Consider the following 26,225-nt stretch of genomic DNA (forward strand, 5'->3'; position numbering starts at 1 on the left):
CCCCGCCGCAACTGGAAGTACAAATCGTCTTCCAGGAGGGACGTTAAGTGGGGCCCCGTGTGACAGTGCTATACATTGGTACACGTTTAATAAACCAACCAGGGAAGCTCTAACCAGGGTTACATTCTGTCTGTGCACTATGATCCCAAATTTTAAAATGACTATCTTATCGGAGCACTCGCCGAATGGGCAATGCCCAAGTGTGAGTATCAATAAGCTTACATACACATTGAAAAACAGAGCGAGTATACGCTTCAGTTTTCACCTGTCCTAAGCAAAAGAGATACAGTTGAAAGTGAAGGAAACCGGAACATAACTCTCATCACAGGACGTTTTCTGAAATTTTTCTGTAATTTTTTGAATTATATCAATAATTAAATGTAGTGTTTTAGAGTTGTATTTATTCATCTAAGTTTAAATTGATTGCAGGTGAAGTGTATTATTGCAAACATAATTAAGATTTTCGATAAAAATGGCCGAGGAGTTCCGAATGCAACTTGGGTAAAGAGGAGCTACTGGCACAAGGGATATATCGCCAGCGAAGGATGGGTTACCTGCCTTTATGTTCATTACTGTGCATTCCTAATTACTGTTATTTTTATTTCATAAAAAGTATTTTCATATGTAAACATACAGACAACAACAAATCTTAATCAAATATCACAGGATTTAATGTTTCATCTTGAACGAGCTCACTTCCTGTAACAGTCCTTCCCATGTTAGATATTGAATTGTTATGCTAAAATTTAGTCAGAAACAAAATGAGGCGGAGCACAAAAAGGTTTCTGAGAGACCTACTGATAGTCAATTTTTGGGTACTGTTTTGTAGCGTGACCAAGAGCTGATCGATGTAGAACTAGTACAAATGCAAGTTGAAAGAACTCCACTTTGACGCACAGAACGCCGGACGTGTATTATGTCTGAGTGCAGTCCATGTGTGCGTTCTACGAATTTCCACTTTTATACACATTTTGAATCCTTTTGTCCGAGCTTGCTAAACAAGCCACCTTGCCATTCCGAATAGGATTTAGCCTTCTGGTCCCTTTCTCAGTGTATGTATACCACATGATAATTTACGTAATAAATGCTACATCGGCATGCATTTTTTTTGGCTTCAAATGAAGACTTTAAACAAAAATAACTTTACTATTTATTCACCATATTAAATGAAACATGACACAGTCTACGCCGCTTACATAGCCCCGCATTCAGTATTTTACTAGAGTTTGATTGAGAGTTTAGTTTCTTAAAACACGTCGAAAAACCTTTTCCAAAAACCGCCGCCTAATGGAGCACTGTCAGTTTTGGAAACAGGTTTGTCGAAGTGTTTGAGTAAAGTAAGCAACTTATCAAACTCTGGTAAAAAACGAAGGCGAAGTTCTTTTAGTGGCGTAAACTGCCCTTTTTTACCCATTTTTCATTTCAAATGATGAAGATAAATAAAAGTTATCTTTGTTTTAAGGCATCGTTCGAAGCAAAATGTTGCCTTCCGACATAACATTTTTGACGTAATTTATCACGTGGTATACACACACTGTTTCCGGAAGCACCGCTGCTGTTGTGAAGGAAATAATAGAGTGTTAGTTGTTACATGTGTGTTGATTCTGTTTAATAGAATTCGTTTGTATAGTTTGCAGAAACAGGAAGTTGGGATCGTTTTCCCTTTCTCTTATACTAGTATATTTGACCGTTATGTTCGTTTGCAATTTCATTCTTATTCTTTCACTGTAATTTGATAGTTCATCCTGAACTATCGACCGTTCATAAATAACAACCTTTTCTATTTTCGTGTCCGATTTAATTCATCAAGTTATTTATTGTCATATTCTTCTTGTTTCTATCTCTGTATTCGCCGAAACAATGCCTTGGCAATTTTGTATACACGGTAATTAAGGATTGTAACTTCCTGAAGGCCGACAATCGACATCCAGATCCTTCGTAGATGTCTTGCTATAGTGACTTGTTTTTGTTATCCAAGAAAGATTTCGTCCGCTTATTATAACTGCTGAAAGGTAGACTGCATTTGACTTGACCGCGTTTAAAACGTCTGTGATGAGAGAATTTAGAAAGTGCTGGTCGGAATACTCGATCTCTGTTTCTAAGATGCACGTTAATTTCATTTTAATTGTAATTTAGTATTGATCAACTTAATTGTTATTGCATTTATTAGTAAGCAATATTCTAATTTTCCTTTATAAACAGAGCTTAGGAAAAAAGAGCAAAGTAATCCCATAAAATGTTATCAATGTATTGTTAAAAGGTCAAAATATCCATCAATTTCATTCTTTTTGGTATGTTAAAAAATGTATTAAATGTGTTAAATCTTATTTGGGACTAATAGTGCATCTTTAAATAGTGTATCTGCTTTGACAGTGTTGAATTTGATGCAAAAATACATAGTAAATAGATTTAAACATTTTAAGTTTTTAACAAAACAAATAGTTAGCCGTATAAGAAAAGTAAATCTTACCTTAATAACGGTTTGAAATCATCCGCTGGACACTCATTCATTCTCTGAGGTTTACTTAGATCTGTTCACAAAATGGCCGATTCCTTTTTAATATCAGGTTTTTTGCCAAAAAAAAGGTTCTTATGAAGGATACTGAGTTTTATTTAATAGAAATAGACGGAAAATGTATTGCTTCCTTATATGACCATAGTAGATCGCAGTAAATCTTTTAGCATTCACCAATCATTTAATATTTTTGCGCTTTCAGCTATTAAATACACGGTTATAATATAGTTACTAGTAATAAATATTTTCCATTAATGCATTATTTAGTAAGAAGTTAAAGGTTTATCACTCAAAATCTATGTATGTTTTACATGTGTTTGTATCGATTTTGAATAAGAGTGTCACTTTAAAACTTTGCGATCAATTATAAAATGTATTTGAATATAATGAATGTTTCTATATCTTGGTATATGTTATTGCGCGAGATAAATGTTGAATTCAACCGTTCGCTTCAATTCATTAGAAAACGTTCACATTTAATATACTTGGTCGAGCTTAAGTAAAATGCACGAGTGTGTTGTTGTTGATTTTGATGCAAGTTCAATCCCCAAATGGAGAAACGAGTGGTAGCGCATTCCATGGACTCTCGAAACGCACACACGTACTGGCTATTCCGAGGAAATGGACTCGAAAATTATTTATATTTGAATCAGCTGTATTGAACAAGTTACATAAAGAATATTTCACTTCACTGCATTTAAGATCAAACTTAAAACGTATCTTGAAATCCGTTCTGCCCACGTAATTACAGCTACCAGATCCAGGACTCTCCGTGATTTTGTTTAAGGAGGGAGGGGCGCAACTTATGAACCAAATTTATATGATGTAATTGTGGGTAGGGATTGGGTTGTCCCCTTAGGAAACAAAGGTACCCAATGTCTGTAGTATATGTACACTTTTCATGCAAACCTGGCATTGAAAGATTAAAGATGGGACGAACACGTCAGACCCTGAGAAATATGTAAGTGAATTTAAAAAAGTATTTATATGCTTTTGAGCATAAAGTTTGTGTGTCAGTTATTGCATTGAGATATGACTCCTTCAGATTCAACTACGGTGGAAAAGAGGTGTCATACCTTATACTTTTTAATCATGTTAAAATACTTCTCGTTTAAAACCTAGTTACTGGTAAAAACACTTAGTAACTCGTTGAAACGACTTTGTATCTCATTAACGAATTGGTAACTGGTTAAAACAAATAATAATCTCGTTCAAACGACTTACGTATTAAGTCGTTTTAACGAGTAACTAAGTCATTAAAACGAGATGCGTAAGTCGTTTAAACAAGTTACAACGTCGTTTTAACGAGATAAATAAGTGGTTTTAACAGATAGAAAAAAAAAACGTATGTCACTTCTATGCCACCGTTAGAATACCTCGCATATAATGATATTATAAAATTTCTCAACGAGGCATGTTTGTTTAAATTTCTAAGTCGTTTTAACGAGATATAAAGTCGTGTTAAAAGAGTTACTAATTCTTTTTAAGGAGATACGTTAGTCAATTAAACGAGTTACCATATAATTTAAGGAGATACGTTAGTCGTTTAAAGGAGTTACGATAGTCGTTTTAACGAGATACGTTGATCGTTTAAACGAGATACGTTAATCGTTTTGACGAGATACGTTAGTAGTTTTAAGGAGATCCGTTAGTCGTTTTAACGAGAATCGTTAGTCATTTAAACGAGTTACTAAGTCGTTTTAACGAGAATCGTTAGTCGTTTTAACGAGATACGTTACCACCAGATCTGTGTATCTAATCTATATATACCTGTTGTCCACCAGAGCTGTGTATCTATATACACCTGTTGTCCACCAGAGCTGTGTATCTATATACACCTGTTGTCCACCAGAGCTGTGTATCTATATACACCTGTTGTCCACCAGAGCTGTGTATCTATATACACCTGTTGTCCACCAGAGCTGTGTATCTATATACACCTGTTGTCCACCAGAGCTGTGTATCTATATACACCTGTTGTCCACCAGAGCTGTGTATCTATATATACCTGTTGTCCACCAGAGCTGTGTATCTATATACACCTGTTGTCCACCAGAGCTGTGTATCTATATACACCTGTTGTCCACCAGAGCTGTGTATCTATATACACCTGTTGTCCACCAGAGCTGTGTATCTATATACACCTGTTGTCCACCAGAGCTGTGTATCTATATACACCTGTTGTCCACCAGAGCTGTGTATCTATATACACCTGTTGTCCACCAGAGCTGTGTATCTATATATACCTGTTGTCCACCAGAGCTGTGTATCTATATACACCTGTTGTCCACCAGAGCTGTGTATCTATATATACCTGTTGTCCACCAGAGCTGTGTATCTATATACACCTGTTGTCCACCAGAGCTGTGTATCTATATACACCTGTTGTCCACCAGAGCTGTGTATCTATATATACCTGTTGTCCACCAGAGCTGTGTATCTATATACACCTGTTGTCCACCAGAGCTGTGTATCTATATATACCTGTTGTCCACCAGAGCTGTGTATCTATATACACCTGTTGTCCACCAGAGCTGTGTATCTATATACACCTGTTGTCCACCAGAGCTGTGTATCTATATACACCTGTTGTCCACCAGAGCTGTGTATCTATATACACCTGTTGTCCACCAGAGCTGTGTATCTATATACACCTGTTGTCCACCAGAGCTGTGTATCTATATACACCTGTTGTCCACCAGAGCTGTGTATCTATATACACCTGTTGTCCACCAGAGCTGTGTATCTATATACACCTGTTGTCCACCAGAGCTGTGTATCTATATATACCTGTTGTCCACCAGAGCTGTGTATCTATATATACCTGTTGTCCACCAGAGCTGTGTATCTATATACACCTGTTGTCCACCAGAGCTGTGTATCTATATACACCTGTTGTCCACCAGAGCTGTGTATCTATATACACCTGTTGTCCACCAGAGCTGTGTATCTATATACACCTGTTGTCCACCAGAGCTGTGTATCTATATACACCTGTTGTCCACCAGAGCTGTGTATCTATATACACCTGTTGTCCACCAGAGCTGTGTATCTATATATACCTGTTGTCCACCAGAGCTGTGTATCTATATACACCTGTTGTCCACCAGAGCTGTGTATCTATATACACCTGTTGTCCACCAGAGCTGTGTATCTATATACACCTGTTGTCCACCAGAGCTGTGTATCTATATATACCTGTTGTCCACCAGAGCTGTGTATCTATATACACCTGTTGTCCACCAGAGCTGTGTATCTATATACACCTGTTGTCCACCAGAGCTGTGTATCTATATACACCTGTTGTCCACCAGAGCTGTGTATCTATATACACCTGTTGTCCACCAGAGCTGTGTATCTATATACACCTGTTGTCCACCAGAGCTGTGTATCTATATACACCTGTTGTCCACCAGAGCTGTGTATCTATATACACCTGTTGTCCACCAGAGCTGTGTATCTATATACACCTGTTGTCCACCAGAGCTGTGTGTCTATATACACCTGTTGTCCACCAGAGCTGTGTGTCTATATACACCTGTTGTCCACCAGAGCTGTGTATCTATATACACCTGTTGTCCACCAGAGCTGTGTATCTATATACACCTGTTGTCCACCAGAGCTGTGTATCTATATACACCTGTTGTCCACCAGAGCTGTGTATCTATATACACCTGTTGTCCACCAGAGCTGTGTATCTATATACACCTGTTGTCCACCAGAGCTGTGTATCTATATACACCTGTTGTCCACCAGAGCTGTGTATCTATATACACCTGTTGTCCACCAGAGCTGTGTATCTATATATACCTGTTGTCCACCAGAGCTGTGTATCTATATACACCTGTTGTCCACCAGAGCTGTGTATCTATATATACCTGTTGTCCACCAGAGATGTGTATCTATATACACCTGTTGTCCACCAGAGCTGTGTATCTATATAAACCTGTTGTCCACCAGAGCTGTGTATCTATATATACCTGTTGTCCACCAGAGCTGTGTATCTATATACACCTGTTGTCCACCAGAGCTGTGTATCTATATACACCTGTTGTCCACCAGAGCTGTGTATCTATATACACCTGTTGTCCACCAGAGCTGTGTATCTATATACACCTGTTGTCCACCAGAGCTGTGTATCTATATATACCTGTTGTCCACCAGAGCTGTGTATCTATATACACCTGTTGTCCACCAGAGCTGTGTATCTATATAAACCTGTTGTCCACCAGAGCTGTGTATCTATATATACCTGTTGTCCACCAGAGCTGTGTATCTATATACACCTGTTGTCCACCAGAGCTGTGTATCTATATACACCTGTTGTCCACCAGAGCTGTGTATCTATATACACCTGTTGTCCACCAGAGCTGTGTATCTATATATACCTGTTGTCCACCAGAGCTGTGTATCTATATATACCTGTTGTCCACCAGAGCTGTGTATCTATATATACCTGTTGTCCACCAGAGCTGTGTATCTTTATATACCTGTTGTCCACCAGAGCTGTGTATCTATATATACCTGTTGTCCACCAGAGCTGTGTATCTATATATACCTGTTGTCCACCAGAGCTGTGTATCTTTATATACCTGTTGTCCACCAGAGCTGTGTATCTATATATACCTGTTGTCCACCAGAGCTGTGTATCTATATATACCTGTTGTCCACCAGAGCTGTGTATCTATATACACCTGTTGTCCACCAGAGCTGTGTATCTATATATACCTGTTGTCCACCAGAGCTGTGTATCTATATATACCTGTTGTCCACCAGAGCTGTGTATCTATATATACCTGTTGTCCACCAGAGCTGTGTATCTATATATACCTGTTGTCCACCAGAGCTGTGTATCTATATATACCTGTTGTCCACCAGAGCTGTGTATCTATATAAACCTGTTGTCCACCAGAGCTGTGTATCTATATAAACCTGTTGTCCACCAGAGCTGTGTATCTTTATATACCTGTTGTCCACCAGAGCTGTGTATCTTTATATACCTGTTGTCCACCAGAGCTGTGTATCTATATACGCTATGTTCAAATAACAATGTCTCTCACAAAACAACAACAACAACAACAAACGTGACGACGGTGTGCTCAACTAGATTTGATATCACTGACATTTTTAAAAGTCAAATAGACTTCATTTTCAAATTTATGAAAGTCATAGCGAACATACAACCATGGGCGACCGAAAGCAGACCTAGCTTTATTTTGGCATCACAGGTGCAAGCGTACCTAGTGTACTATTTATTACCAGATTTGATTAATTTTTGCTCCTTATTTAACGTCATTTTTAAGGTTTTCAGCTTTGCAATTTTCGCCCATGAGTACAATTTTTATAACGTTTATGATCACAGTCAAATTTTGTTCAATGTTTCAAGAGGTTTAAGGGTTTTGATGTATCAATTTTATGTTGAGTTATGGTTCATGTGAAGTTTGCATCATGCAAACTTTGTTTAAACGAAGTTCAACCCAAAACTTTTTCAAAGTGCCCCGCGTTCAAAAGTCTTAGTTTTCTCAGCATTTTCTAAAATACTTCATGGTCAACATTACATCACTACATTGATATTTAAAAATACGAAGCCTGTCCACGAATATAACTTTTAGTACCCAACCTGTATTATAAAAATGCGAAAATTATTGAAATATTAAATGAAATGCGAATGGCACCATTGTATAGTTTATTTTCAATAATAACTCGTTTATATTGTAAATTGGTAAATTCTTTTTGAACAGAGACTGAATTTCATTTTTTATCTAGTGGAAATTTGATGTGGCTTTTTGGATATAGTACGATTTATAGTTCGCTTATATTTTGAATATTTTAGAATTGAACAGATGAATTCATTTACAATTAATTTATTTCAGAAATAGTGGCGCCGCTCTACTTAGATTGCAAGAAGCAGTTAATGAAAGGCGAAACAGGATTCGTGCCCAGGTAAAATGCAATCTCTTGTCATAACAACTTTTTAGATATTATGAAATATTGAAGAGGATTTTTAAGAATCATTACTCGATGATCCATCGTTGCAACTTGCTTCCTTGGTGTCGTAGCAACCGTTTTTGTATTGTGAAGTAACTTGTGTGAATGCTTGGCCATAACTTTCGGCAAATGAAATCGATTACTTTTAGTGAAAAAGAACTATTGTTTGGGTGAGTGAGTGAGTGAGTGAGTGAGTGAGTGAGTGAGTGAGTGAGTGAGTGAGTGAGTGAGTGAGTGAGTGAGTGAGTGAGTGAGTGAGTGAGTGAGTGAGTGAGTGAGTGAGTGAGTGAGTGAGTGAGTGAGTGAGTGAGTGAGTGAGTGAGTGAGTGAGTGAGTGAGTGAGTGAGTGAGTGAGTGAGTGAGTGAGTGAGTGAGTGAGTGAGTGAGTGAGTGAGTGAGTGAGTGAGTGAGTGAGTGAGTGAGTGAGTGAGTGAGTGAGTGAGTGAGTGAGTGAGTGAGTGAGTGAGTGAGTGAGTGAGTGAGTGAGTGAGTGAGTGAGTGAGTGAGTGAGTGAGTGAGTGAGTGAGTGAGTGAGTGAGTGAGTGAGTGAGTGAGTGAGTGAGTGAGTGAGTGAGTGAGTGAGTGAGTGAGTGAGTGCGTGCGTGCGTGCGTGCGTGCGTGCGTGCGTGCGTGCGTGCGTGCGTGCGTGCGTGCGTGCGTGCGTGCGTGCGTGCGTGCGTGCGTGCGTGCGTGCGTGCGTGCGTGCGTGAGTGCGTGAGTGCGTGAGTGAGTGAGTGAGTGAGAAACCCTCCGTGGTAGCCTTACATATTTATATTTAATTCATACAGATAACAGCAAAGCAGACCCCGAGAAAAGAGAATGAGGTGAGAAGTCCAGAGCCAGGCCTACCGGGTGTTGGATCTCGTACAGAGAATCAATTTAAAGGTGAGCACGTTTCCGTCTCCGAGCTTTATATAGACGATATAAGAGGTGATTTCTCTTCACTTTCTTTGCTATCTTAGTCAAAATGATTTTTATGAAGTAATGATGGTATGTTTCTCGTGACACTGGGAAGGTCGCCAAACAACATCTGTTTCAAGCTAATAAGAACAATAATGCTGTGACAACAATGACACATTACTAAGACTTGTAGGCTCTTTGCGGTGCGGTACACTTCATCATCCGTCAACCTCCGTTAATATAGTGAACGTTGAGACACGATGCCAAACGCAACTCGGGGTTATTAACAAAATGTATATTTAACGTCGATGTAGAAAGTTGGCATTCCGCCGTATTTATATGAAATTGATCACTTGACCAGCACTTGTGCTCTGCTAGACCTTATTTTTCCCAGATCATATTCTTCCCACCTGGGAAAAATAGGATCCTATTCTTTACAGCTGGGAAAAATAAAATCTCATTTGTCACACATTTCGAACATTTCGAACATCTACGTCACAGCTCCTGGGAAATTTGTGATCGAAGCGGGTTTTTTTATGTATCATGAAATCACATTCCTCACAGGTCAGCTATTTCCAGTATTGCATATATATATTGCTGATATACATGTATGCGTATATATTCTAGTCATAAAGAATCGTTGAATATGTTGTTGTCGTTTCTGTTGTTGTTGTTGTTGCTGTTTGTTGGCTGCAGTTGTAAGAGCAGTGGCGGTTGTTGTCGAGATATTTGTTTTATTTTTTATATTTATTTATGTTGTTGCTGTACGGGTATTAGTGGTATAAGTAGGAATGGTATTGGTTTTTGTTGACACCGTAATAGTTGGTGTATGCCTAGAAAGGTAGATGGCATTGTGTTTGTTGTCGTGAGTTGTGTTGGAAAAAGTATTTCCAACGCTTTCAACGGCTAAATTTCGGGCAAGCAGTGAATACCGCAGTGCTAGAGCAGCTTTGGTTTAAAGATAGTTCTGTTCCGAGCTTGCCTGATATGGTCGAGCATTTACGAATGTGTAACAATTCACCCTCGGGGACACAATCCGACCAAGATAAATATAGAGAAAATTGTAGTTTTAATAATTGGTGGTGGTGTTGTTGTTATTGTTGTTGTAAGAATATGTTTTATTGTTTTTGTATAAGGCGTAGTTTTAAGAATATATGTTGTTGTTGTTGTTGTTGTTGTTGTTGTTGTTGTTAATTATTATTATTATTATTATTATTATTATTATTATTATTATTATTATTATTATTATTATTATTATTACTTTATTATTATTATTATTATTATTATTATTATTATTATTATTATTATTATTATTATAAGTATTAGTATTAGTATTAGTATTATTCATTTTATTATTACATTTTTAAAATCATAATTATCAACAGCAATGTCATCGACAAAATCTGTGAAGAATATGATTCTCTTGCTTACCACCATTTTGGTCAATCATATATGTCACAGTTTGAAACCGTGAAGAATAGGATCCTTTTTTTCCCAGACCTGTGAATAATATGATCTGGGAATATTAAGGTACTACAGTGCTCCGTAATGACGCTAAGTAACACTCGAAAACTAATAGAAAATTGTATACTTCAAACTGATATAAAGAAGTCAATTTTGAACGGTACTTTTCAAAAAGGATCTCTTCTTTAGTTTGTTCTAAACAAAATCCATTGTTGTTTCTTATATTTGGAACACTATTTCTTAATTGTATTCGTCTATCACTAGTAATCTTGATTTTAATTATCAAAATCCCTCAACTGAAAACACGTCCACTACTGCTTACACCCCACGACCAACCCAAATAACCACACCAACAACGGTCATAACTATAACTCAAACTACAACAACAACATAAAAGACAGAAACATAGTCTTTATGTTCAACAACAAATATCTCTATATCAAACGTTACTATGCCTTCAACCGCAGTAAAGTCGCAACTACCAATACAGCAACAACAACATCAACAACACACCATAAACAACGTGTTTTTTACTTCAGTAATCACGCCTAGAACAACAAAAACAACTATGAATAGAAAAGTGGCTCTTTAGACGAACATTTTACCATAGCTTTAAATTCCCAACACTATCTTTATTTAAAAAATGTGACAGAGATGTAAAAAAAATAAACATTTTGGTAAAAAAACTCACAGAAACGTATGTGTTTGAAATGTGTGTGGCAAATGAGATCCTATTATTCCCACCTGTTCGGAATAGTACCTTTTTATGGATGTGACAAGATGATACAGTATGGGTAAAATAAGGTCATAGGCATCTCGGGCCGATCGTTCAGATTTTTTTAAAGTTAACAACGTTGTTAACTTTTAAATCTTTCCTGCTTTGGAAGTTTAATGAACTCACTTGTGATCTGCTGTATTTAAACAATATTTGAGCTGTACTTGTTAGCATTTAAATAAATCAGCACATCATCACTTATTCACGTTTAAAATAACAACGATGTCGTTAAACACGTTGTTAACTTTAACAAAGTTCTGGTTAGAGTGTGGCTGGAGCTCTATGTTTCCTAACAATGCTGAACGCAAATTAAAAAACGTTATAGTTTCAATTTCTCGCCGATACTAGGTGGAACACACAGCGTTTTACATGTAATGCTAGTATATTAATTTTTTTTTATGTTACTTAAGATAATTTTACCGGTGATAATACTCCAATTCTTAACTCATTAACAGCAAATAACAAAAATCAAGCGTTTTCCGGACGTAGAAAAATGCTAAAATTGTAAATATAGTTTTTATTGAGTTGCTTCATACGTAGTTTACATTTCGTAATGGTTAAAAGTTGTAAGAATGTACTCACAAAATAAGTAGTTTGATGTGACATAGTGAACATATTATTAATTAAATTAACATGCATTAACTATTTTGTGATCTACAATACTATTGTGTCATAATAAAAATCAATGTTTTGCAAATTTGCTTAAATAAACTGGTTATAATATGCATTTTAATATTGGGGGGGGGGATATCGTCCGTTTTTTCACTAAGACGGGGGGGGGGGCTATCTTCCGGGAGGGCTATGGTCCTAGGGGCTAATGTCTGGGGGGGGGGGCAATCATCCGGGGGGGATATTATCCGTACCTCGTGTCAACTACCCACTAAGTGGGCCAACGACTGTTTATATATATCGTTTCACCTGATTAAAATCAAGAACGGCTGACTGTTGTTTACCAAAGAAACCCATTGGCGAATTTGAAATATACCACTGCGGAAAATGGTTTAATATACGGGAATGTACTGAAACCCTTACATCCAACGTGTACGGTAAGTGTACGGGATGATGAATTTACGGGTGTGTTCTCGTACATCTTGAGTATATGGGTTTCGATGTACGGGCGTGTACTTACCCGAACACCAATGTTATAATACAAAAAAGAATTATGTCATCAAGTTAGGTATATTGGCGTTGAATTTGATAGCATGTATGCTATGAACAACATATATATATATATATATCATTGACTTGTTAACATTTTCCCGTGTTACGTAGAGGAACAGGAAAATGTAAGTAAGAGTCACTTTTTGTAGAAAATGTAATGCCCTTTTGGGGGTTTAACAGCCTTTGATGAAATTAAAGCGACATCTTTATGATAAAAAATAATAAAATTTGACAATGCTGATTGGTGTATCATTTGACAGCATATATGATATGATCAATATTTATTACATTACCATTTTCGTTTTTCCGTGTTTCGCAGAGTAAGAGGAGTCACGTTTTGTAGAAATATTGACATCTTTAAGATACAAAATACTAGTAATTGAATTTGACAATGCTGGTTGGATTAATTCACGGCTAGGGCTCGGGAAGGTTTAGTTTCCCGTACATGATGAATGTACGGGCGTGTACAGATCCCATATATTATGGATGTACGGAAATATACAAGTAACGTTACCCGTGCAAAATGGAAACACGGACATGTTGTGTTTCCGGTACACGCTTGGTGTTCGGGAATGTTTAGTTTCCCCGTATGTGATGAATATACCCATAAGGCATATTTGGTATGAAGGGAGGGGTTCACTTCTTAATGTTTGGGCTTATATGTATAAACACCTAAGGCTATATCACTTTAAATGGCAGGAATTAATAAATTCATTTTTCCGATAAAATCACAGACGACTGTTTCAACTTATGGGTGCCCGCAGAGATGTGGTTCTTAATTAATACATGTTGAGTTTTATATTGATAGGCGGGACCTTTTATGTTTATAGTGTCAGCACTGTCTTGTTCTCGGGTACTTTTATGGCCTTTCCAATTAGTGCATGTCGCGCGGAGATCATTTGTTAACATAAACCACATGGCCAGTGGGTCATAAAATTACGAGACACGACTAAACTACACAAATTCTAAAAGAATATTAATTCCATGGACAGACTGCGGAAAATATTATTGTCATAGTATCTATTTGATTCCCATTATGAACTTCCTTTTCATTGAAAGCGATTGATCCTAACACATCTATTAGTACGATGGAGTTGATATAAAGATGCAGTTTAAAGATGGACTCTCATAGATTGACAATTTTGATTTTTTTAAGGTTTGTCTCAGCTGAATTTGGCATCAATGCCTCTATTTCAGTCATATAAGATAACTCGCAATATAACAGATCTCGACTGTTTAGTCTTCTTAAAGCGTGAGTATCATAGTAACACTTTTGGCCATAAATAATTAATTTTCAAACGTTAATATGAAAAACTGTTATGTGATCAGTCTTATATCATTTAATTCCAAACATTTACGCAAAATTGGCTCATCCCATGACAAAACGGCCAATCTATAAGAGAAACTTTAATACTCAGTAACTTTTATGTATTGGTAGTTAAAACAAAAGCAGAGGAAGTCAAAATCAATGTCATTGTGTTTATGTCAGTTTTTTTGGCTTTCCTTAAATTTCTAATCTCTCAATTATGAAGAACACATTTGTAATAATTATATAAAAAGCGTATTACACTACTGAAGCGTAAGTTGTCGGACGTCATGTCAGATAGCAACGGGCAACAGATAAGCCACGCCTTAATTGGACGGTGATTGGTCAGTGGGTATTGGCCGGCTACTTTGACTGACAGCCCGCGTATGTCAATTAGTGACATGTCAATATGCTATCAAAAACCACATGGCCAGTGGTCCATAAAATTATACGAAATACAACTAGAAAACACAATTCTAAAACTTATTATTTTAATTTGACAGACTGCGGGAAATTTTATGACCGAATTATATATAACTTAAAACAATGAAAACAAATATCCACCTCAATTACCACACTAATTATTGTATTTAAACAATTGTGACATATGTATTGAAGAATGCCGGTTAAATCCGCTCTGAGATCATATCTAAATAAAGAGGCATCTTTTTTTAAAGAAAAGAGACTGTTTATAAATTGTTGTTTAATAAGACAGTGGCATTTTAGTCGTACAAAAAGATTTTGTTTGAGCAAATGCCACAATGAAATGATTATGTTAAGGCAGATCTACAATGAAATTTAACATTGATTACTCAAACATGCTAGTTTTGAATCTTATGAATTTATATAAATAGTAGTTTTTCATATATCTATAAAGAATGTTTAACAAAATCGCATGTATTTGTTAATTCTTATCATCCGTGTCTAACACGGTCAAACCTTACCTAAGTCCATCCCGTATATGGTCCGTACATTCACCCGTACATGTTGCGTGTACGTGAAGGTTCGTACATACATGCCGTACACGTTGCGTGTATGGGGTCCGTACTGCCATCCAGTTCATGTTACGTGTACGGGGTCCGTTCTTCAATCCCGTACACGTTGCGTATACGGGGTCGTACACGTTGTGTGTACGGGTTCCGTATTCCAATCCCGTAAACGCTGCGTGTTCGGGGTCCATATATCCATCCCGTACACGTTGCATGTACAGGTCCGTTTTCCCATTCCGTACACGTTGCGAGTACGGGATCCGTACTTCAACGCCGTACACGTTGTGTGTACGGGATCCGTACTTCAACGCCGTACACGTTGCATGTACAGGTCCGTTTTCCCATTCCGTACACGTTGCGAGTACGTAATCCGTACTTCAACGCCGTACACGTTGCGTGTACGGGATCCGTACTTCAACTCCGTACACGATGCGTGTACTGGGTCCGTATATCCATCCCGTACACGTTGCATGTACGAGGTCCGTATATCCACACACGCACGCACGCACGCACGCACGCACGCACGCACAACACGCACTCACGCACGCACGCACACACACACACACACACACACATATGGACAAAATATGTATTTCTTCAAAAATACGTAAACAAAAATGAAAAATGGCACATTTATATATATATATATATATATATATATATATATATATATATATATATATATATATATATATATATATATATATATATATTGGTAACTCTGTATATCCACGGGTACGGGGATGGATGTACGGAAGTCTGTACTCGTGGTTTTCCGTAGACGTATTCGTGTACGGGGTCCGTACACGTTGGATGTACGGGTCCGGAGGCGCCCGTATATACAAAATGTACGGGACTGTCCTAACCCGTATATTCCACCATTTTCCGCAGTGTACTGCCTTCACTTTTGACAAAAGAAAATATGTTGACCACTAAAAATAGAGAAGAATTCTGTTGAAATATGTAAAAGAAAAAGGACAATTTTCCAGCGATTGATTCACTTTATATGTATCACCAGAGTTTTGAAAATGAAAAATATACGTTTATTGCTCTGGTGTACGAGAATGGTATATTGGTAAAGCAGATTTTTTTGTTTGAAAATACTTATAAAAAATAAACAAAATATGTTGTTTTACATTATTTATTTCATTTAAATTCCGAAGTTTTGAATTTGACCTATTTTGGCAGAAAAATTGATAAAAATGTAAAATTAATTTTTTTTTGCCAAAATAGGTCAAAATCATAACTTCGGAATTTAAATGAAATAAATAATGCAAAACAACATATTTTGTTTATTTTTTATAAATTTAATACACATTCCTAAATATCAGAGCTTAAACAATGTTTTAAGCAAATTATTTCACATTAAAAAATGATGAAAGAACGTAATTTTTTAAGAAATTTTAAAAATGCCGTATATTTCGAAGAATGAACTAGCAATAAGGTAAAAGTCAAAGAACATTTACATTCTTCCATTCACTGCTTGACTGTTGCATTTTTACAATTAATAGTATTATAAATAGGAAGATTGAAGGCAAACAGAAAATTAGTTGCCATGGTAACCATTAAAAAAAATAAAAAAAATGCTAAGAAATATGGGTTTTTGCTAAAAAGGAGAATTATGTATATCTTGCATTGATTTGCCTTACAATTGTAAAAAAGGTGAACTTTAACCCATCTATCAATTCTGAATCTTTTAATATAAGTATAAGATTGTCAGCAATTTTCAAGGTTAAATTATAAATATAATTGTATACAAAGTATGACCAAATGAATACAAAATAACAGAAATATTTCATTGACTGAAGCGGACATGCTAAAAAAGTATCACATTGAAAATACTAAGGGTTTTAGACAACAATTACAGTTTCCTAAGAAAACTAGACTCTAGTTACCACGTCAACTGTTTAAAGTGACACACTTATTCAATATCAATGCATACACATGTATAACAAACATATATTTTGACTGTTAACCCTTTAAAGCTGCACTCTCACAGATATACCATTTTTACAACTTTTTTATTATTTGTCTTGGAAAGGGCAAATTTTTGCGTAATATCTGCAAACCAACGATGTAAGACTGTTGACAAAAATCAGATCGTAGATTTTCATATTTCCGTTCAAAAATTAATGTTTTATGGCTTAAACCGTTACTGACGGTTTAAGAAAAATGCATAAACATCAATTTTTGAACTTGAATACAAAAACCAGCGGTTTAATATTTTTATAAGCAGTCTTGTATCACTGTTTTCCATGAATTTTCGCAAAAATTGGCTCGTTCCAAGACAAAAAATAATAAAGTTGTCAAATCGTTCAATCTGTGAGAGTGCAGCTTTAACTACTTACTTAATAATTCATTTATGGAAAATATTACTGATAACAAGATTGTAACCGTGTATTTAATAGCTGAAAACGCAAAAACATTAAATGATTGGTGAATGCTTAAAGATTTACTGTCATCCACTATGATCTCAAATGGTAGAAATACTGTGTTTTATGCACATTTCCTTCAAGTTAAAATAGGTACCCTTCATTAGAACCATTGTTTTCGACATTTATTGATCCTTTTTGGAATAATAAAACAATAGTATTAATTGTGGTAAATCTTATGTGGGAGTAAGAGTGCATCATTAAAAGAACTGGCTTTTTTAAATTGACATGGAATAAATAAACACAAATAATACCACTAACTGTTTAGAAACAAACAAAAGGACAATATTTCTGTTTCAAACCAAATTTAAAACACTTCTGTGGTAAATTATTGGAATCAAAATGTGCATAGATTTGGAATAAAAAAGTTGAGGGGTTAAGCTTACCTACTATTTTGAAATACTACGAAATATTATTAGGGTCATTCAATCCAGCTCATTGCCTCTTGAATATGTCCAAGATAAACACAATGTCATATGTGTTTTGCTAAAATGTCGCATCTTTTAATTCAATTTGGACAGTACCTTATATAGTAAAACCTCTAGCTAGTCAATGAAAATATACGCCGACGCAACAATTGGCAGCATGAATATAGCCTTTTCACCACACAGATTTATAAAAGGGTTTAAACAAAATAATTGTCAAATCTCGCATCTTTTAATCGAATTCCAAAGGAGAAGACAATAGTTCTAAAAATGGAAAGAAAAACAGATGCAAAAAATGTAACAAACAAATGTCGCGTTTTATTTTCTTGGGCAATTTATGAGACAAGGTGTGGACTCGCGATGGCCGTTATGCCACCACCATCACACTAGGCCACGCTTGTGGAACCGTAATTTTCACACATACGAATATGTCACAAATTTGTGAAAATGCAGTTGTGCTCCCCCCCCCCCCCACGAACGCAAAAACGAATACGTCACATGTCCAAAAAAAAAATATCCGTCAAAATATTGTTCATACGAATACGTCACTCAGACACTCATTAAACGTTTTTGCCAACTATCAGATATAGACGTCATTTTGTACAGGATGCTAGAACATATTGAGTAAATGACAATTTTGGAAGTTTCATGTTGCTTTAAGGGCTCACTTGGTCAAATAATATAACATGCTTATAACTTTAACATTATTGACATATTGATATAACATTATTGACATATTGATATTTGTTTGACGAAAATCATGATTGTTCTTAATGCATATACGCTCATTTTTATTGTTGTGACTATAGGATTGCTCGAATCCGTCCGTCGCAGTTCCGGTCAGTTATTTCATGGTGCATGACCGATGAAAAAAATGTATCACAAGAGTTAGCCACATCAGAATAATGTGCAGGACCATAGCTCAACGGCACGGTCATTATGCACTTTTGGACATTTTCTTTGTATAACGTGTAGTAATGGTGCTGTTTGTTTTTAAGAAATGAATTGCGGGCTTGATGTCATTATCGGGGTATGAACGCAATTGGGCTGGTCAAAGTGTGTGGAGTCCGCCCACCCCCCACTCATCCATGTTTACTTTTTATTTTAATAAAGGACAAATAAAGTAATACAATACGCCCAAAATGCACCCCCCCGCCAACACTTTAAACCAAATAAATTTCGGTTCTGAGAAAGGTGGCAATTCAAAAGGTCACGCCCCTAAATAACACCCGCTCTAACGCCAAATCCCGGATTCGCCCTGCTATCCCCCAAAGTAGAGGTGTACCTCATTATTTAGAGTTGTCGCGTTTTATATTCATGTGCATCTCTTTATTTGGGGTAATCAAAATTAAGTTCAATGTACACCTAAAATATATATTCGCACCTCTAAATATCGAGGTACACCTCTATTTTGTATTTTAAAAATTGAGGTGCACCTCTGTTTTTAGAACGTGCACCTCTAAATTAGGTAGAGGATTACCTTTTTAGTTAAGGATACACTTGCGAATTGATATTCGCTCAAAAATATGGCGGCTGGTAGCTAAAATTAATAAACGAGCGATAAACGAAATGTGAAAAATTCGTTGGTACTAGCAGGTGATACAAAAAGGGGGTACGAATATGGCACAACACCTAATTGTGGCATATTCGTACGAATTTGTCACACACGTGTGAAGAATTTGTACGGATATGTCACACGTGTGACATATTCCAACCATGTCGTTGTCAAAACACCTACAAAAACAAAAACAACAACAATAGATAAATTCAGGCAAACGCACTGTGTGCATACCAGCAATCACCGCCCCTATCATGCCAACATGAGATCCGTTCAAATTAATGAATTTCAAACTAGCGACGTATCGGCGACGGCGTTATTAAATCATATAAGGAAATTGATTGACGTATTGCAAGCGTGGAACTGGACGAGAACTATTGAATGGTGTTCTGATCTGATTGGTCCTTGGTTGCGTTCTTTCTACGTCAATGAAGTTCTTTCCACAACCTCTCATTTTACTACGACTATGGTATGCTCGTGCCACGCTGTAAAATACCTCGTTTGATTGTAAATACGTTATCTCGGTGTTTTACACGTCTTAGACACGTTTTAATACGTCTTAGACCCGTCTGTATTAGGTTTTTACCACGTCCTGTCGGGTTCTGAACAGTGATCACGTATAAAGACATGATTCAACTCCCCTATAACTTCGTTCTATACCAACACTAGATATAAATGAAAATGGGCCAGTCATAAAAAGAACACGGTAATTCCATTTCGATCACATTAACAAACACATTCAAGTCATAAGAACGTAACGAGGACATAATAAGCACTTGGTAGGCGCGTGATGTAATCTTTCTGGTCGTAGTAAGAACGTACAAAGAACGCATTGGACGTTGTGCGCGCGTATTAAGATCGTATTGGAGGTGGTGCGCGCGTATTAAGATCGTATTGGACGTGGTGCTCGCGTATTAAGATCGTATTGGAGGTGGTGCTCGCGTATTAAGATCGTATTGGACGTGGTGCGCGCGTATTAAGATCGTATTGGACGTGGTGCGCGCGTATTAAGATCGTATTGGACGTTGTGCGCGCGTATTAAGATCGTATTGGACGTGGTGCTCGCGTATTAAGATCGTATTGGACGTGGTGCGCGCGTATTAAGATCGTATTGGACGTGGTGCGCGCGTATTAAGATCGTATTGGACGTTGTGCGCGCGTATTAAGATCGTATTGGACGTGGTGCGCGCGTATTAAGATCGTATTGGACGTTGTGCGCGCGTATTAAGATCGTATTGGACGTGGTGCTCGCGTATTAAGATCGTATTGGACGTTGTGCGCGCGTATTAAGATCGTATTGGACGTGGTGCGCGCGTATTAAGATCGTATTGGACGTGGTGCTCGCGTATTAAGATCGTATTGGAGGTGGTGCTCGCGTATTAAGATCGTATTGGACGTGGTGCTCGCGTATTAAGATCGTATTGGAGGTGGTGCGCGCGTATTAAGATCGTATTGGACGTGGTGCTCGCGTATTAAGATCGTATTGGACGTGGCGCTCGCGTATTAAGATCGCATTGGAGGTGGTGCTCGCGTATTAAGATCGTATTGGACGTGGTGCGCGCGTATTAAGATCGCATTGGACGTGGTGCTCGCGTATTAAGATCGCATTGGACGTGGTGCTCGCGTATTAAGATCGTATTGGACGTGGTGCGCTCGTATTAAGTTCGTATTGGACGTGGTGTGCGCGTATTAAGATCGTATTGGACGTGGTGCGCGCGTGAAGGTGCGCCCCGTATGAACGTATTTGGAAGGTGTAAGACGCAGTGACAGGGACGTAGTTAGTATGAACTTGAGATTTTTTTTTTATAATTTGACCGCGTCCTCGCTGCGTCGAAATTTCCAGGACGTAGTGCGGTCTTCATGATCTTCGTGTGGTATGATGGGGATATTATAGGATTTCGTTATTTTTGGTGATACATGCTCGTAGTTGCATGAGTGACTTTATGATCAACAAGACGAGAAGAGTTCTTTAAGTCCATGTAGTAGTCTATTTATTTAGGTATACATGTAAATTTCTTTTTTTATAATACGAATGTTCTTTTGCCTCTTTGTGTCTATACAGGAACATTTACCAAATTTACACAATAGAACGAATTCACCACATTTTATCATACAATTATTGGCTCCGATATTATTTAACACGATAAAATAGAATGATAAATTGCATTCCTCAAAAACAGTACTTTTAAAATATAAAAGGTACTTTTCAGTGAAAGTGTAGTTTTGTGCTTATTAATTTTGTTAAATTACTTAAAAATGCACTCTTATTCCCAGATAAGATTTATCACAATTAATAATATTGTTTTAATATTTAAGAAAGGATGAATAATTATCGAAAACAATGGTTGTTATGAAGGGTACCGAGAATAATTTGAAAGAAATTTGCATAAAACACGGTATTTCTACCTTACGAGACTATAGTAGACCCCAGCTAATCTTTTAGAATTCACCAATCATTTTATAGTTTTGCCCTTTCTGCTATTAAATACATGGTTACTTATTTGTTATAAGTAATTAATATTTCCCATCAATGGGTTATTTAGTAAGCAGTTAAAGGTTTCAAAATTAATGTTTTTTTTATACATATGTATGTAAGGAATTGAATAAGAGTGTCACTTAAAAAAAAGGTTTATTGAACACCAGAAATAAGTATGGATGGCAACGAGTAGTTAAATTGGTACTCGAGTACTCGCACAATCTTTCGATCGAGTACTCGGGTACTCGGAAAAAATAAATTCGTTTTTGGGAAAGACAAGATCGTGTATACATGTATCGTTCATGGCGTATATTGTGCATTGGTCGTATTATTGGTCATTTTCATCTTTAAATCATACTTTCATTATGTACTTTAACAGGAAAACAAATGCTGTTTCATGCTTTTAACGTTGTCTTTTTCATTTCACTTTAATGATTTTAAATAAGAATGCACTTCAAATTAGCTACAATGAAGCTGGAAAGTTTGTTCGAGCGTCTAGATAGTCGAGATTTATAATGAACATCGATCTGAATTACAATGAACGAAAATTATCAACATACATAAAAATAATGAACGAAATACTTCGTACTGTTGTTTACCTCATTAATATTCATAATTCTTGATTTAAGATATCAACCAATCAATTGTGATAAACATTGCAAAAATAGTTAAAATATGCCCATTAAGAAATCAATGCTCGTAACCATCGCTACTCGTTCGCTCGTTAGCGTCCATTGTTTGGTGAAAGGTCTCTAAATGGTAAACATAACATAACATAACATAACAATTGAATTGTGTAGGTGAAAGATAGATAGATAGATGGATGGATGGATGGATGGATGGATGGATGGATGGATGGATGGATGGATGGATGGATGGATGGATGGATGGATGGATGGATGGATGGATGGATGGATGGATGGATGGATGGATGGATGGATGGATGGATGGATGGATGGATGGATGGATGGATGGATGGATGGATGGATGGATGGATGGATGGATGGATGGATGGATGGATGGATGGATGGATGGATGGATGGATGGATGGATGGATGGATGGATGGATGGATGGATGGATGGATGGATGGATGGATGGATGGATGGATGGATGGATGGATGGATGGATGGATGGATGGATGGATGGATGGATGGATGGATGGATGGATGGATGGATGGATGGATGGATGGATGGATGGATGGATGGATGGATGGATGGATGGATGGATGGATGGATGGATGGATGGATGGATGGATGGATGGATGGATGGATGGATGGATGGATGGATGGATGGATGGATGGATGGATGGATGGATGGATGGATGGATGGATGGATGGATGGATGGATGGATGGATGGATGGATGGATGGATGGATGGATGGATGGATGGATGGATGGATGGATGGATGGATGGATGGATGGATGGATGGATGGATGGATGGATGGATGGATGGATGGATGGATGGATGGATGGATGGATGGATGGATGGATGGATGGATGGATGGATGGATGGATGGATGGATGGATGGATGGATGGATGGATGGATGGATGGATGGATGGATGGATGGATGGATGGATGGATAGATATCAAAACTTCGCTAATTGACATCAGTGCTAATTCGAAATAGGGGCCCTTTGTTGACAGTTTGCAACTCTCAACTAATTTATTAGGGTCAATTGTGTACACAGCGGGGATTAGAGGGATCGTAAATTGTCCTCTTGACAACTAACCAGATCTTTTACTTCGTCTTTAAATCGTGTATTTTGTGATTTTTATAGAAACTTTTTCGGAACGTTCGATCGAGTACTCGAGTACTCGGTGCCATCCCTAGAAATAAGTGAGCAAGGGGCTAAACAGTCTTGGTCACCTTCTTATTATTTATATAGATATATAAAAGAACATTTTAACCAGCTCCATCTCTTAGTGATACTGCCATTAATGTCTGAGATGTGATCTGGCTTTTAAAAAAATATGATTTGAGCTTTTTATGTATATATTATAAAAATAAACGCGTTTTCACTATCTCTGGCCGATACTATTACCCATGGATTAGAACGGTCCATTCATGATTGTGACAATAAAATGAAAATATTTAACATTGACATAAAACCATGAACAATTAACAGGGTGGCACGCTCTGTGGACAAGACGTCTAATACATATAATACCATGTCAAATGGATATAAGAACATAAAACGTCAGTTTGACATAAAGTTATGTCGCTTAGACATAATTAATCACATGTAAGTCAGATAATAACATGTCAATAAGAAACAATCACATGTCAGTGTGATATAATAACATTGCATTAAGACATAATCACATTTCATTTAGACATAATCACATGTCAGTCTGACATAATCACATTTCATTAAGACATAATTACATGTCAGTCTGACAAAATAAAATTTCATTTAAACATAATCACATGTCAGTAAGACATGATAACATGCTGATTTTAAATAATAACATATACTTTAGACATAAAAGCATGTCAGTTAGACATGAAAACATAAGATGTCACAACATAAGACAGTTTTGGTGTTCCAAATTCAATTACCATTTGTATTATACAAGGTTTAGAGCAGTGTTTTTTTGCAACTGGTACAAAACAGTTAGTGCACCCATAATTCCAGTTATTTATGCACGACCGCTGTGCACAAACTATGATTTCCATAACGGAGGTACTCAAAATGATAACGATTAGAGATTTTTTAAATGTATTTTCTTTTCCAGGCTGCCAGATTGGTATGAGACAGTCAGCGTTTCTTGAATACTTCGACCTTCAGCAGGACTCATGCAAACAGCAGACGTGCTACACAGCCAGCTGCAGTCCACCAGATGAAACTACGCAAACACACGACAAACAATCACTTGAAATCCAGAAAAGAACTGCAGCAAATAATGAGACGCCGATGAAAACAGAAGTAAAGAAGACGAAAAAGCACAAAAAACGAAAAAATACAACAAGTAGCTATGGCTGTGAAACGGAGCCAAAAAGAACTATCGAACAGAAAAAAGTCAAAAGGCATGGGAAAACATTGGAAAAAACACATGGAGATCACCCTAAACTGTGTCCTAGAAAACAAAAGGAGTCTACTACTGAATACAAATACAGAACGGTGTCAAATGCTGAGCTGAAAGAAGAAATAATAAGTGAAAAGGTGAAAAAAACAGATGAACAGATACAAATAGAACAAGACATTTAAGTGGTAGAAAAAAATGAAGAAAGTGACATGGCCAATGACACTTTGAACAATCAAAGTAATTCGACATCACACGACAAACAATCACCTGAAATCCAGGAAATAACTGCAAATAGTGAGACCCCGATAGAACCAGAAGAGAAGAAGACGAAAAAGCACTAAAAACGAAAAAATACAACAAGTAGCTATGGCTGTGAAACGGAGCCAAAAAGAACTATCGAACAGAAAAAAGTCAAAAGGCATGGGAAAACATTGGAAAAAACACATGGAGATCACCCTAAACTGAGTCCTAGAAAACAAAAGGAGTCTACTACTGAATACAAATACAGAACGGTGTCAAATGCTGAGCTGAAAGAAGAAATAATAAGTGAAAAGGTGAAAAAAACAGATGAACAGATACAAATAGAACAAGACATTGAAGTGGTAGAAAAAAATGAAGAAAGTGACATGGCCAATGACACTTTGAACAATCAAAGTAATTCGACATCACACGACAAACAATCACCTGAAATCCAGGAAATAACTGCAAATAGTGAGACCCCGATAGAACCAGAAGAGAAGAAGACGAAAAAGCACAAAAAACGAAAAAAGACAACAAGCAGCTATGGCTGTGAAACGAAGCCAAATAAAACTATCGAACAGAAAAAAGCCAACGAACATAATAATAAGTTGGGAAAAACACATCGAGATCACCACAAACTGAGTCCTAGAAAACAAACGGTTTCTACTACTGAGTATAAATACAGAACGGTGTCCACTGCTGAACTGAAAGAAGAAATTATAAGTGAAAATATGAAGAAAACAGACGAACATATTCGAAAAGAGCAAGAAATTGACCCAGTAGAAGAAAATGAGAAAAGAAAAATTACTAATGACAAATTTAACAATCAATGTAAAGAGCAAACACACGACAAACAATCACTTGAAACCCAGAAAAGAACTGCAATTAGTGAGACGACGATAGAAACAGAAGTGGAAAAGACGAAAAAGCACAAAAAAAGAAAAAAACAAAACAATAAGCTATGA

At 36.9% G+C, this 26,225-nt stretch overlaps 1 protein-coding gene across 1 annotated transcript; it reads left to right on the top strand.

The window, feature by feature from the left end:
* The first annotated feature begins 472 nt into the window (after positions 1-472).
* On the top strand, positions 473-26,225 carry LOC128226270 (triadin-like). The gene is made up of 5 exons (XM_052936151.1): positions 473-501; positions 8,389-8,458; positions 9,292-9,388; positions 24,730-25,157; positions 25,425-26,225. The coding sequence occupies exons 1-5, from the start codon at positions 473-475 to the stop codon at positions 26,223-26,225; spliced, it is 1,425 nt and encodes a 474-aa protein (XP_052792111.1).

The sequence above is a fragment of the Mya arenaria genome, chromosome 3 (genome assembly GCF_026914265.1).
Source record: "Mya arenaria isolate MELC-2E11 chromosome 3, ASM2691426v1".
NCBI lineage: Eukaryota > Metazoa > Mollusca > Bivalvia > Myida > Myidae > Mya > Mya arenaria.